The sequence below is a fragment of the Anabas testudineus genome, chromosome 23 (genome assembly GCF_900324465.2).
Source record: "Anabas testudineus chromosome 23, fAnaTes1.2, whole genome shotgun sequence".
NCBI classification, from domain to species: domain Eukaryota; kingdom Metazoa; phylum Chordata; class Actinopteri; order Anabantiformes; family Anabantidae; genus Anabas; species Anabas testudineus.
Genome location: NC_046631.1, coordinates 13,351,389 through 13,364,966, shown reverse-complemented (window position 1 = coordinate 13,364,966; position 13,578 = coordinate 13,351,389). Strand labels below are relative to the sequence as shown.

At 42.5% G+C, this 13,578-nt stretch overlaps 1 protein-coding gene across 1 annotated transcript; it reads right to left on the bottom strand.

The window, feature by feature from the left end:
* Positions 1 to 1,861: 1,861 nt before the first annotated feature.
* rps16 (ribosomal protein S16) lies at positions 1,862 to 4,002 on the bottom strand. Its single transcript, XM_026361201.1, has 6 exons — positions 3,909 to 4,002; positions 3,768 to 3,819; positions 3,105 to 3,206; positions 2,836 to 2,932; positions 2,688 to 2,735; positions 1,862 to 2,048 (listed from the first exon to the last, which is right to left on the bottom strand). Exons 2-6 carry the CDS (start codon positions 3,813 to 3,815, stop codon positions 1,903 to 1,905), a joined length of 441 nt encoding a protein of 146 aa, XP_026216986.1. The 5' UTR covers positions 3,816 to 3,819; positions 3,909 to 4,002; the 3' UTR covers positions 1,862 to 1,902.
* Positions 4,003 to 13,578: the final 9,576 nt, after the last annotated feature.

Genomic DNA, 13,578 nt, shown 5'->3' with positions numbered 1-13,578 from the left:
AAACAGGCCTGATCACCCCCGGGAGCTCACAGAGCGGGAACGGCTGCTGCTGGCCGCCTACAGAGAGGCCAACAACATCTGGGCCTCAGCTCAGCCGACCTCATCACGCTCCTGTTGTTGTGCTGGAGCTCGGTGTTTGTGCAGGTTTGATAGAAGAAGAGGCAGAAAGCTGCGATTTGGAAGAATGTGAACTGGGGATAATTAGGAGGCAGGAGACAATCGGCTGGTGCTGTGCTGAGAGTTGATACGTGTCATTTACCCTGCAAGAAAGAAGAAACACAAAGAAACCACCAACCAGAACAATGAAGTCAGAAATCCTGGCACAGGGAGGGTGGTTTCTGTATAGACACACACGGGGATGGTTGAAATCAACATCCTCTGTGTCTCTGCACAATATATTTACAATGATTTCGAGGCAGATTCAACTTTTCTGAATGCTGCAAATAAGAGGCCCCCTGTGGATCAGTGGGCGGTTCCTCCTAACAACATGTTCAAGAGTCACACTGAACCCTTGGTGCCTAATTTCAGCTTCCTGTCCACACACATTTCCCCAAGATGATCAATTCGTCTTCTTGTTATGTATCAGGATACATACACGTGTTGGTCTGTAAACTTCTGAGAGTCACTGTGAGATGTGAGATGGCAGCGAGCCAGTGAACATGTCTTCTAATGGCTGCTGGTGTGATGCAGTATTTGTTCTGCACTGTCCTGTGAGTCCCTCTGCTGGTGAACTGAGGTCGTCATAAAGCACATGTGGGATTAATGCATTGATTATGGTTCAGTTGTATGAAGGTGTTACAGCAGGGAGCTGCAGAGCTTATTTTAATCATGTTGACTTTCAATTATTTGACTTTGTTGGGAATCTTGTTCATTTCACATCACTGAAACAAAAGTGTTTATACTGATTTTAATTATTCTCAAAAGCAACTTAGTCCTGTAGAATTGATCAAATAAATGTAATGGAGTCACGGTATGAATTGGTCTAAAAAGAAATCCCTTCACAATTACTCTTAAATACAGTATTCACTCACTCACTGGTTCACTGCACCTAAACAGCACAGACCTAGAGTCAGTGGAATTACAAACACCTGTGCTTTTCCTATTATAACGAGTGCTGCTGCCAACAGGCCCAACTGTAGAGAACACCCTAAAAATCACTGGATTTGAATAGTATCACTTTACTAAAAAAAGAAAAAAGAATTAGTTATAATTTCATGAAAGTTAAATTAAACTTAACACTCTGTGTTGTACACAGCTGCTAAATATTTCTACACAGTAATAAGATAATGACTGTCATGATTAGGAATGATCACGTGACATTATTCAAATTAATTTATTATTGACCATCAGTTTCTTGTAGTTTAAATGTTTTTTACTCCTCACTACACTTACAGCAATGACAAACTGTTACTTCAAGCACAATCTAGTGAGCATCAGGTACTGTTCATCTCTTTGTACTATCCCCTGTGGTGAAGCACAGTAATGGCAGCCTCATGGTATTTGGCTGCTACTCAGCTACAGACAGGAAGTTCAGTCTAAGCAGAGAGAAGAAACTGACCTTGAAGAAAACCCTCAATCTACTACACCTGAAAGAATGGGATCAAGTACGTAACCATAGGTGTGAAGGTTGTAGAGTCACTCTGCTGCCAAACAGAATTCTAAAAGTCTAAATTTCTACTTGTTTATTTTGAGTCTATCCTGTTACTACTAATACTTTGAAGGACAGATCTCAGTTAGTACATTCTTAGGAAATGTGCAGATATTCGTAGAAATACTTTCACTATAGGTTGAATGTGGAGTCAAAAATTTTTCATTTTATGATGTATATATACATATTTATGAAAAAAAAAGACAAATGATGCTCTTTGTTCCTCCAATTTATTATGAAAATGTACAGAGCAATTAACGGTAGGACTTCTGGTAGCGGGCACGAGCTCCAGGTCCACCAAACTTCTTGGACTCGCAGCGACGTGGATCGGCAACCAGCAGGGTCCTGTCGTACTGGATCAGGATGTCCTTGATCTCCTTCTTGGAGGCCTCGTCAACATCTGCAGGAAGACAAAAACACTTCAGTTTATTCTGCAAGTTCTTCACAAGCACACTACTCGGTCTCATCCCAGTTCAGCTCAGTTTTATTATCTTGATCTAGATATTGACTTTTTTACAATACTGACACTCTGGGTTGTTTTTATTTAGGTTTTTGCTAAAACAAGGCACAGTCTGCCAAAATTAAACATGTCAAACGACCAAGGGAAATATCAGCTGTGTGTCCATGACGAGGGTACTTCTTTACCATTGATTCCCTGAACTACTCACAAGTATTAGACAAAACTGTTCTATACAATCGTACAACAGAGACTTTTAGGAACACTAAAGCTGTATTTCTTAATATATGACCTGACCTGCCAGTGTAGCTCTTTAACCACATGAATTTAAGTTTAAACCTTATAAATCACAAACTTTAACATAATTCTGAATTGATGTGAAACTGAACAGCTATACCCAATGTCACCATCACTGATCAACACATTCTTTGCAACCACAACATTAAAATACATCTATCGTGCCTAAATTTAAACCAGATGAACAAGTATGATTAGCATTTTCACACAAGTGCATCACAAAAGGTCAAACAGTGTACTTGTTTTCTGAGATGTTTGTGAATGAAATCAGATTTTTATACTTACACTTCTGGTAGTATGCAACCAGGGCTTTGGAGATGGCCTGACGGATAGCTGAAACATAAAGATACTACAGTTATATCACTGTAGCATTGTCAAAAACCCATCCACATAACAAGACCCAAAGTACACAGAACTGCAGTGATGTTTTTACCGTAGATCTGTGCGACATGTCCACCACCCTTCACTCTGACTCTGATGTCAACTCCAGCAAAACGCTCTTTGCCCAGCAGAAGCACAGGCTCCAAAAGCTAAAATGAAGCATCAAGTGTCATTATTATCCTCAGAACAACACTAATTAAATTTAATATAAAGACTAAACAGAATTCACAGCCTCAGTGAACACCACATGTTGCTGGCACTCTCCTGCCTCCATCCTCCCTGACAAACAGTCTGATGTTCAGATCTCTCATAAGAACTCACCTTGTACTGGAGGGTGGCAGGCTCCACCATCTCCAGGGGTCTGCCGTTCACCTTGATCAGGCCATTCCCTCTTTTGCAGTGGGCAACAGCAGTGGCGGTTTTCTATGATGGAAATGTCAGCATCAGGTAGGATCAGAAACAGGTAAATGATGCACTATACTAGATGTGAATCACCTTAATTATACACATAAATTAAAAGAAACAAACCTCCTAGCATCTGGATTTACCCTTAATCACACATATCATTATAAATAGCATTGTCTCGTGACTTGATGGCCAAATATTTAAATGTATAGATTAATAGATTAAGTATAAAGTTACATTAACGCTGTCATCTTCTTAACAGCATTAGAAATCAGGCCATCACAAACGTTAGCAACCAAGCTAGCTAGGACGGACTTCATACTCAGTAAACGAACCGGTAGCTAACGCAGCCACTCTCTCACACTAAAGTCAGCTTAGCGCTCATATGACAGTATCAGGGCATAAGTTCACATGCCTTCATAGAGAGATATTAACCCTGCCTAACATTTTAATTAATGGAGAATATCAGTATAAAATTACGACACCACCACTTGGTGTTAGCTACTTTAGCTAACGTGTGCTAGGAAGACAGGGTAGCCGTAACACCACATGTGGAACAAATTCTAAAGATTTACTTACTTTACGTCCAAAGACCTGGACAGACTGCAGAGGACCTTTAGCTGGCATGATTCTGAAACACACAGGGAACAACACTTAGACGAGAACCCACTGAATTCTGATTCTTTATTAGACTTTAGCGGATCGGGCTGAGGAACATACCGTCTTCAGCTAGGATGCCGTACGGAGAGACCGACGGGGTTTCACACGCCGAACATCAGGGGCTGAAGCACGACACTCGAGGCGTGGTTTACGGCAGGATTTGCGACAGTTGTTATCGCTCCACCTCCATTTTACATTTAGCTCATTAGCTGATCACGTGTCAGAAGAAATGTGTGTTTATTATAGTAAAATATGAATTTAATCAGTAGAAGTCAACACAAAACGACTTACTAATAGTTTACAGACGGATTACTGATAGATCTTTAAAGAGCATTGAAGGTAGCGAAAGAGGTTTAAAAGGAGACTAGTGGTAATTTATATTAAGATAATATTTTCTGCTTTGTGGCCATAAAGAGGTTATTTTAAACATTTAACAGATATATTCCACAATGCTGGATGTTGAGTTGGTGACTAAGCTGGATCAGTGCAGCTTTATAGACATGTCTATATGTGAAAGAAGGAAGAGCATAATATATGTTTAATCAGGGCTACATTCATTAATATGGGATTTAAATGTAACTGAGAAGTCATTAATATAAACTCAAATTAGTTTTTAAACTTAAACACGATGTAAACAAAGAAAACTGTCAAATATAATACCAAATAACCTGCACGTCCTATTATTTACAAAAGGTTGTTGACTTTGTGAGATGTCGCATGATAGTATAGGAGGTATATTCATAACCCCAGATTATCTGCCAGCCACAAGAAGCAAAATGTGATCAAAGGAAGACTATTTGGAAAAATGTGGACATTTGAAAATACACAAAGAGTTTTATTTACATTGCACAGAGAAAGTGGTTGAGGGATAGCAGATGTCTAAACAACACAAACCAGAGGAAGCAGCAGAACTGCTGCCAAGTAAAGTAGTAAAAATATTTTTATTTTCTTTAGATAGCTACTTCTAGAATTTGTGATAAGCTGCATCCAGCCTATAAACCACGTTGGTTAAGGTTGATGTTGTTGATGCACGACTGCTTACATCTTCAGTCTCCTCCTCATCTCCTTTTCCAAATCCCTAAACAACAGCGCCCTCTAATGTTGGCAAAGTGAATAACATCACTTCCAGTGTCTTAGTGTGACATCATTGCCATCTCAGCTGGGGTTTTGTCATCAAGCAGATGTTCCCTGGCAGAGACCACTGCGAGCATTCATTTTTGCAGCATTAAAGCACGTTACCCAAAGTCAGTGTAGCTTGGTTTTATCAAACCTTATTCTTTAGGCTTGTGGTCAGTCTAACCACAGAGATCATGTGGTGCACCACTGCTTGGAGGCTGGGGAGTTAAGGGTCAGGGTCTGGGAATGGGACATGACATGGGAAAAAGGAAGTGGGGAGATTGTTGGACACCAGGTCCTACACAAGAGACAGACTTTGATCTGACCACAAAGTTGGACGATGCTGATGTGACCAAACTAGACCCTTCAGTTTGTGGGAGGAAACTGGCTTTCACATGATTCATAATGGATTTGCAGTTGACAAAAACAAATGGAGTCTTTGTGATGATTGACTCAATTGGATAGATGTGAGGGCGAAAATCTGTACCAGGCGCCGTCTTTAGTGCCTTGACAGAGACACTTACACACTCCTGCAGTCTGACATTATGGACCAGAGAAAAGAGTCAGCATCAAGACACAGCCTTACCCTTAAAGGAGGGAAGCAGCGAGGCCATTCCCGGGTCACAGAGGAAACTGAAGATAAATGGCGTCTTGGGAATCTGTATACAGTGACGTGAGTCGTGTGCAGCGCAGTGCCTACCTATGCATGACATTTACTGCAGCGAGAGTGGTGTTTATAGTGTCAGCCACGGGTGAACAGGCACCTGGCTTCTTTTATTGTCAGAGAGAATGTGCACTTCCCTCAGGGCTGCTGCTGATGGGTCGAAGAATAATGAAGGTAGCTGTTTCCAGTCTCTAAGTCAGCACTGCCTGGACCAAAGTCAAACCACTGTATTGTGTATCGAGTCTCATTTGTGTCAAAGTAGGTTTAAATATCAGTGTCAGTCGCCCAAGACATTCATCCAGGTGTTATCTGCCTTCATTTACAGACATTTTTAGAAACTGCTTTTAGCCTCAATTTAAAAATCTTATTTTTGGCCACTTGGTGGCAACAGAACGAGCTGTGAACACTGCGTTTAAAATAACTTACAAAGTTCTTGTGCCAAACATGTTAGCAAAGGATAAATTGAGTATGCACAGAGGTCCCAAACCCAATATTCTCTGTTTTTGTAGGTTTGATTTTCCAATAATTCCTAATGGAAAATAAGTTTTAAGCAACCCAAAGTCCACCAGTTGCTATATGCTGGTCCTTTAGTGTTTTAGGAAAGCATTTATTCTGAAGTTCAGGGCCATAAAACCAAAAAATATATGTGTAAAAAGATGCTAAATGCTCTGCACAGCTGAAGCAAACTGCAGAGTCATTACTCTCACTACAAGCAGAGCCATTGGTAAAGTAAGAATACTGTGCAGTGCAGCTTTAAAGTGGCCTATCCTATCCTCGCAATTCACAAGACGACTTCCTTCAAGTAAATTGGGAGCAGAGTAATGAGAAAAGGTCTGTGTTGGAATGAATGAAGACACACAGTCGGCGTTTGGCCTTTTTGCCTAATGCTCTTGCAGTGACAAATGGAGCCTGCTCGACTGAAGTGTCATAATATGTAGGAGAGTCCAATCTGCTCCTCTCTGCAGCACCCTGTGTCTTGTCATTGCTCTTCCCCTTTCAGTTTCCAGTTTTGCGTGACAAGCCTGAGGAATTTATTATCCAACAGATAAATCCAGACGATGCAGTTGAGGACGGAGAGCTCCAATATCTACACCAGAGCCACACAGACAGAGGAAGCACTGTGTGGGGACCGCAGGCAAGAGGATAGGCTTTCAGATAAATTCATGTTTGTGTTACGGGTCACAAGGAACCCCCCATCACTGTCTGCGTAGGAAACATGTTAAGGCTGCTGAATCGTCCCCAATTTCCTGCTCTGTTCGGCAGCCCGCTAAAGCATACAAGCCTTTTGTGTTGCTAACTGTCAAGTTCATCTTACAATGTCCAGGCCTCGCAACAATTTGAAGTTAAACGTTCTCACATTACGGCTTTGGGTCGAGGTGTTTTCAGCACATCTTGTGCACAGAAAGGAAAATCCCACACATTCACATTATAACTTATGTTGTTTATACATGGTAGATACAATCATAACATTAATAGAAGATCCAAGACTCTTAAATCCCACTATTTTAAAGAGGTAGACGCAGAAGAGGTGCAGAGCTTGCAGATGGAGGGGAGTCTGCAGTCGTCCAGTAAAAGAGCTGGCAATAAATAAAGACCACACCATATATGTGCAGCTCCACTCCACGGCCTTATGGAAACACATCACCTGGAGGTGCGACCCCTCGACCTTGTCTTGTCACAGCACCCTGAGCACGCTCTTAGATTTACAGGGGAGGAGATGCTGTTCCTGGCCGGCCACAGAGTCTCATTTGACCATAATAGGCTTTGGAGTGCTTGAAAAAGTGTTGCTGGTAATTGAGGTTTCCCCGAGCAGGAGGAGAAGATCTGCTAAACCTGGTGGGCGGAGGGGTCCGAGAGGGGCGCAAAAGGTTTTGTGAGGTATACAGAAGCGGGGTTGTCATGGCAACGCGGGAACACTCATTTGGGGTCACGAGGCAGAAAAGTGTCTTCAGAGAGTGAAGCGGCTGTGAGGCTCATGAATCTGCAAGTCAGTAGAAATATGATTCAAAGCAACAGGTTTTACCTTTTATATCCTTGTGTGAGGATCCATGAATAGATCACTCACACTGAAATATTCAAATGTAGCAGGACGCTCATCACTTTTAAGATATTCAATTCACTTTGTTCACCTTAACCTATTAGTGCATATGATATAAATAATATTCCTGTAAAATAAAACTGGAAAAGAATTGGTGAACATCCCTCACAACACTTCTGCCACATTCAGGCTCTGACTAAAGACTAATTCCAAGGTGAAACACCATAGTGAATAAAAAGAGGATCTTCCTGAAACTGGCATAAAGTCCCCCCCGATGATGAGAAGCACCAAAACGGTTGCCACCACCCCCTTATTTTATCTGCCGCTGCGCCATGGCAGCAGTAAATATTGATGTCTGTCTGAGTGGACGACAGCTCATAGCACTAAAATGTAGCCTGGTATTGAACCCCAGTCTCCACTTGAGCCCCTTCCATTAATTTGGCTCTTTCAGCACACATTTAGCACATAGCAGTGGGCCTTGCAGCTGTCCCCGTGCTCTGTCAACTTCCATCTGGCGTTGGAGTTGGGGCCACAGGATACAGAAACTCAGTCATGTAGCAGATTTATCTTATTTATCATTTCATGAAAAGCAACAACCAACTAGTCTTCATCCTGTAAAATCAATCTAAAACCAGAAGCCAGGAGGAACCAGGTAGGCACATCCTCAGATTATCTCTCTGCTGATTACTTAAAGGACGTTACCTGATCCAGGTAATCAGCAGTGCGTAATTACTAGATAGTTTGTTTGCCATAATTTTCACCTTTGAGAGCTGCTCAAATAAATCTAGACTGCTCTTATACATTCATGTAAAGAACATCAAGCTGAACATTGGTTAAAATACATTCGTTTCTTAGTGGAGTTGTGTAGTTGTGTACTTGTGTGTAATAGTTTTTGGTTAATAATGATTTGACTTTTGACCTTTTTGACTGGAGTTTTTGCCCCGTGTGAGCAGATGGGAAATAAACCAGGCAAAATGTGAGTCAAATGTGTAAGTGTAGTCTTGCGTAATCTACAGTATTAGGCAGAGTTCCCATTCAACCAGCCAAACTTAGAGAGGAAAGTGTGTTGAAATTGTGATGTTATCATGGTGACGCAACATGAAACAGTTAATTGGTTGATAAAGTGCAGGATGGTTTAACTGCACTTTAAAACATCAACTTGTTTCACTTCTTTTTTTACATTCATGCAGCCGTCAGTGATATGTACCGTGCTATCAACATATTTATCAATACAATAAAGGACATGACTGCAGGATTTATGTCTCTTTAAGTTTCAGGTGATGTAAAAGATGCAGATCTTCAACTCTCCTGCTTTCATTTGAATCAAATAGGCTGTAATACATCATGAGGTCTGGTTCAGAAGACACAGTTACTCCCTCCTGCTGACACCAAGAGCTTTGTTGTGTGTTTCAGCCAGGCTGGCTGTTCAGAGCAGGTTGAGGAGCTCATTGCTGCACTTGAAACGTTGGATTCATGGAGCTGATCTGGCAGCTGCGTGGGGCCAAACTTGCCAACTTAACAGCCTTTCACTCGCCATTTGTCTGCGCTGTCACACATGCATCAGTACTTCCCCTCTATCAGTCTCAAACACACACACACACACACACAGATCGCCTACACAATCTGCTACATCACCCTCCTTCTTCTCTTGTTGCGACTCACTCTTGTTCTCCCCGCTTTGCTTATTCTCCCAGCCTCTTCTGTGTGAGTGTGTGTGTGTGTGTGTGTGTGGGCTGACTTTGGTCAGGGTTCATGTACTGGGACAGTGGCAGCGGGGTGAGAACAGGGCCATGTGGGGTCTGGCTGACATCAGCAGAGATACAGCCAGGATGGGTCACCACTTCAGAAAAGCCTCCTTTATTTCTCCCCCCTCCCCATCCTCTCGGTTGGGCTCTGGAACACTGAGCTCCAGCCGGCTTTGGCCCTTGACAGCATCTGGGAATACAATGATGAATATGAGTACTGCCAGCAACGAGCATCTCATTCGTCCTCTCCCACACTCGGCTTCTGCCTGCACACACGTTAAAATGTCCAAAGGTGATAAAGTGTGACCTTCACAATAAAAGTACATGCAACAACTTGTGGTGTCTTCTTCTCACAGGTGCACGTGAAAAATGATAACAGCATCACGCTGGTGTCTCTGTCATCTGTTTTCACTGTCTCTGACAGTATTTACTTAATTTGTTGGTGTATTTTTAGTATGTTTATAAAGTACATTATATCCATATCATGTTTCCTGATGTGTCTGTTAGTGTGTGCTCGGTCACTCTGTGTTCCAGGCTCCCAGGGGGAGAGGAGACAGGGCTGGGAAGCTCTGATGGGAAAGTGGGCCAGCGTTTTCAGCCCTCCACTGGAGAGTGCCTTAAAAGGCCTGGAGAGATGATGTCGTGGACTCTTTCCTTTCCCCCCTTATGTGTTTTTCCTCCCTCCTACAGCAGAGGAGAAGCCCGGCAGCGGGAGTGGAGCACGGCTTTGGCCAAACTCATCATGCACATCAGAGAAACACACGACAGGGATGACTTCACTGAGCTGAAATAAGGCTTCCATCCATCAGACGCTGGAAATGCTTGTAATGAAACATAGGATTTCCCAGGTTGGGAGGTATTCTGTATTGTTTTACCCATTTAGTCGGCTTCAATTAGATACTCTTTGAATTTTAGAGTGCAACATTTGCGGAACTGTGGAAAACTTCCCCTTTTTTTGTAAAGCAAAAGCAGAAATAGAGGAAATGCAACATTACAATAAGCAACACAGTCTTCTGTAAGTTGAGCTTGGCTAATAGTGAAAGCTTTTTATTTAGCCACTTTTAAGTGCATTGGCTAGAAGCTCATAGCTCCGACCAATCACAGTGTCCCAAACACACAATAAATAGCAGATGTCTTCACATGCAGCTGCTCGACTCATTTTTTCCATCACAATCTACAACAGGGGTCAAGATGTACACAGTCATGTACACAATCTGTGCATGAGGCCAGATCCCAGTGCCCCCTTCACCCCACACATGATCATTTCAGAATCTTTGCGTCGGCTTCTCCCAGGTGACGATCTAGCGCCTGGAGTGAGATGCATCAGGCGTGCGTGGGCGAGCTCCTCACCCTTTTCTCCCGAGGCTCCAATCTCTGAGCCATCTGTTGTTATCTGGAGAATGTTCTGCACACACTTCATGGACATATATGTACCAGCGCTTTGACGTCTTTGCTATTTTTAACACGGCCCGCTGCTGGAGGTTGTTATGATGATGTCACACGGGCCTTCAAAATAAATCTGATTATTTATCTTGGGTTACGCTTCCTGCCTGCTTTTCATGTTGTGTTTGTTTGTGTTTGTTCATCCGTCAAACTGGATTTTTTTGTCGTGACTTGTTTTGCTGGGCTCACATCTTCAGCTTTGTTGTGTGGTATTCTCACAGTGGGACAACAAGCTTCACCTATTTGTTAATGTCTGTTCTTCCTTTTTGTAAAAAACAGCCCAGTGAAGTAACCCAGAAGATCATTCTTGATAAACAACCAGTTGTTAGCGTCAGATTTAAAGTGCAGTGGACGCCTCCTGTTTTTTTATACATCTTACCTGAAAGAGCGTGAATGATTTCACACCCATCAGAAACTGTGGCTGCACAGTTTAAATCCAGTGAGTCAGACAAACAACCCTGCTTCAAACCTCCATTAGCTGGTGTTTTGCATCTTCTTCGCTTTAACCCTTTGCCCCATAATGTGAGGCTTTATCTTTTTTCCACCATGCAGCATGCTGCAGGACTCGGTGCTGGTAATACTGTCAGATGACTGCATAAAAGTAATAATCATATGTGGGTGGCTTCACTGCAAGAGGGAGAGTAGCACAAGTAACACTTATCTATTTTTAAGCTGCTGCTTGAGGGCTTCCTTTGTGAAGTGTATGGATGGAACTCAACTGCACATCATTTCTGTGCAATAGGGAAGCATGGCAAGCTGAATTTTAAATCTGGACCTTCCTCTTCAGGCCTGTGATTAACTTAGTTGTCTAATTTTAACTGTGGGAAAATTGATCTTTATGTTTTTGAATTGTAGTAATTGAAGTATTAAAGACATCTCCAAAGGACTGGTTCACAATTTTTCAAGCCTGTTTTAAAACACAGGTTGAGAGTCCGGTATCCCTTAGTGAATCATCGCTCTTGTTCATACTGACCACAAACTAATCCTGTTCCTATAGCTATCTTATTCCCATGATGCTTAGGCAGTCTGACTTTATTATGTTGAGTAGATATCTTTGTCTAAGGGAAGTAACACAGATAAATGACTCACTTACATAGGAAGCGCTTTTTGTGGGTCTGTATTTTATTATTATTTTGAGAGGGAGGGTCACTCCAGGCAAAACCTTGAAACTGTTGTTTAAAGACAGACTTGAAACATTTTGAACCTGTGCTTTAACCTTTGATTGATGCTGCTCTTGGGAAACACGGTCTCCACTGTAACCTGAAGGCTTTAGGATCAGTAAAGTTGTGGGAGATCAGCACAGTTAAGAAAGGAGAAAGATGACACCTGTTAATTGAAACACGAGCCTATCCACATGTGAAGTGCCTTGAAGTACTACCCATGACAAATGAGATTATCTGTGACCTTTGACCTTGCAGAATGCACCCACTAGGCTCATCCACGGGGTTGAATTCAGCTCCCAGTGTGTAATGCTATTTAAATCTGATGGGGCAGAGGCTTTAAAGCTTGTATGCAGCTCTGTTTTTCCACATGTGCATCTTTTCATCAGTGTCAATGGAAATAATGAGGGCAGAGGGTTTGAATGGCTAAAACAGCAGAACCAAGGCCTTAAAATAATCTAATAGGGCAACAGTGCAAGTGGAAGAATGGGAGCATCCTGGTCAGCTTATGTGGAAATCACTTCGAGGAACCTCTGATCCAAGGCGGTCAGGTACATTGACCAACAGGACCTTTCAAAATGCTCGGAGCTATTGTTATGTGGCTACTGCAAGATTCATAATGTGAATGAGAAATATATCTCACAGCGATGAGGAAGAATAACAGCACCCTATTGGTAGAAGTGATCGCTGTGACACAACTGTGTTTGAAAATACTGTGTTTCCTCACAGGCCCCCCACAGTCTCAACCACTGACTTGCAATATGCTCATCTTCACATGGCTGAACCGTTTATTCAATTAATTTCTGACAGTAATAACTGATGATCTTTTTCCATGGCTTGTGCGACTGGAATGATTCATCGTAGCTTTTAGCACTAAGCCATTACAGCCTTCACCGCAGCTCCAGATTTTGGCCTATTATTAGCCTCTTTTCTCCAGGAAACAAGGTCACTCAAACAGCCTTGTCTTGTTAGGCTGTCACCACTGATTTGGCCTTAAAGAAACATGCATCCCAGAATTAAATGTGTCTGCATCGTACACTACATCCACTGTTCATTGGCAACATACCTGACATAACCTTTTCACTAAGCATACGACTTAACACAAACAGTCATTGTTATTATTCACATCAGCAAAATGGCCGAGGAATGAAAGAGCAGAAGCAAGTGATGCTCCAGCTGTACAGCGTCTGCTAAGTGAGAGCGTCTGCCCTATTTCTGTCCGGTGTAGGAGCTCAGCTGTCGTCCGGGAGTGGATCACCTCATGAGCACCCCCTGACCCTCCACTATCCTTTACTACACATGCTGCAGCCCACGATTTAGTGAAGGATGCTCTCCTCACCTTAACTCAAACAACTGATTCTTTTTCTCAAGATGCTTCCGTATCGCACGTGACGTACTCGCTAAGATGACGTGAAGAAGTTGCTCCAATCTGTTTGTTTCAGAGAGGCACAGCACTCAGCGTCAGATCAGATCAGGTTGCTATTATTATTCTTCTTGATGAGAATGGTCTGACACAATCTGGCCTCCCCCTCTTTGCCCCACCTGCCGTTCTCTCGACTGTCAC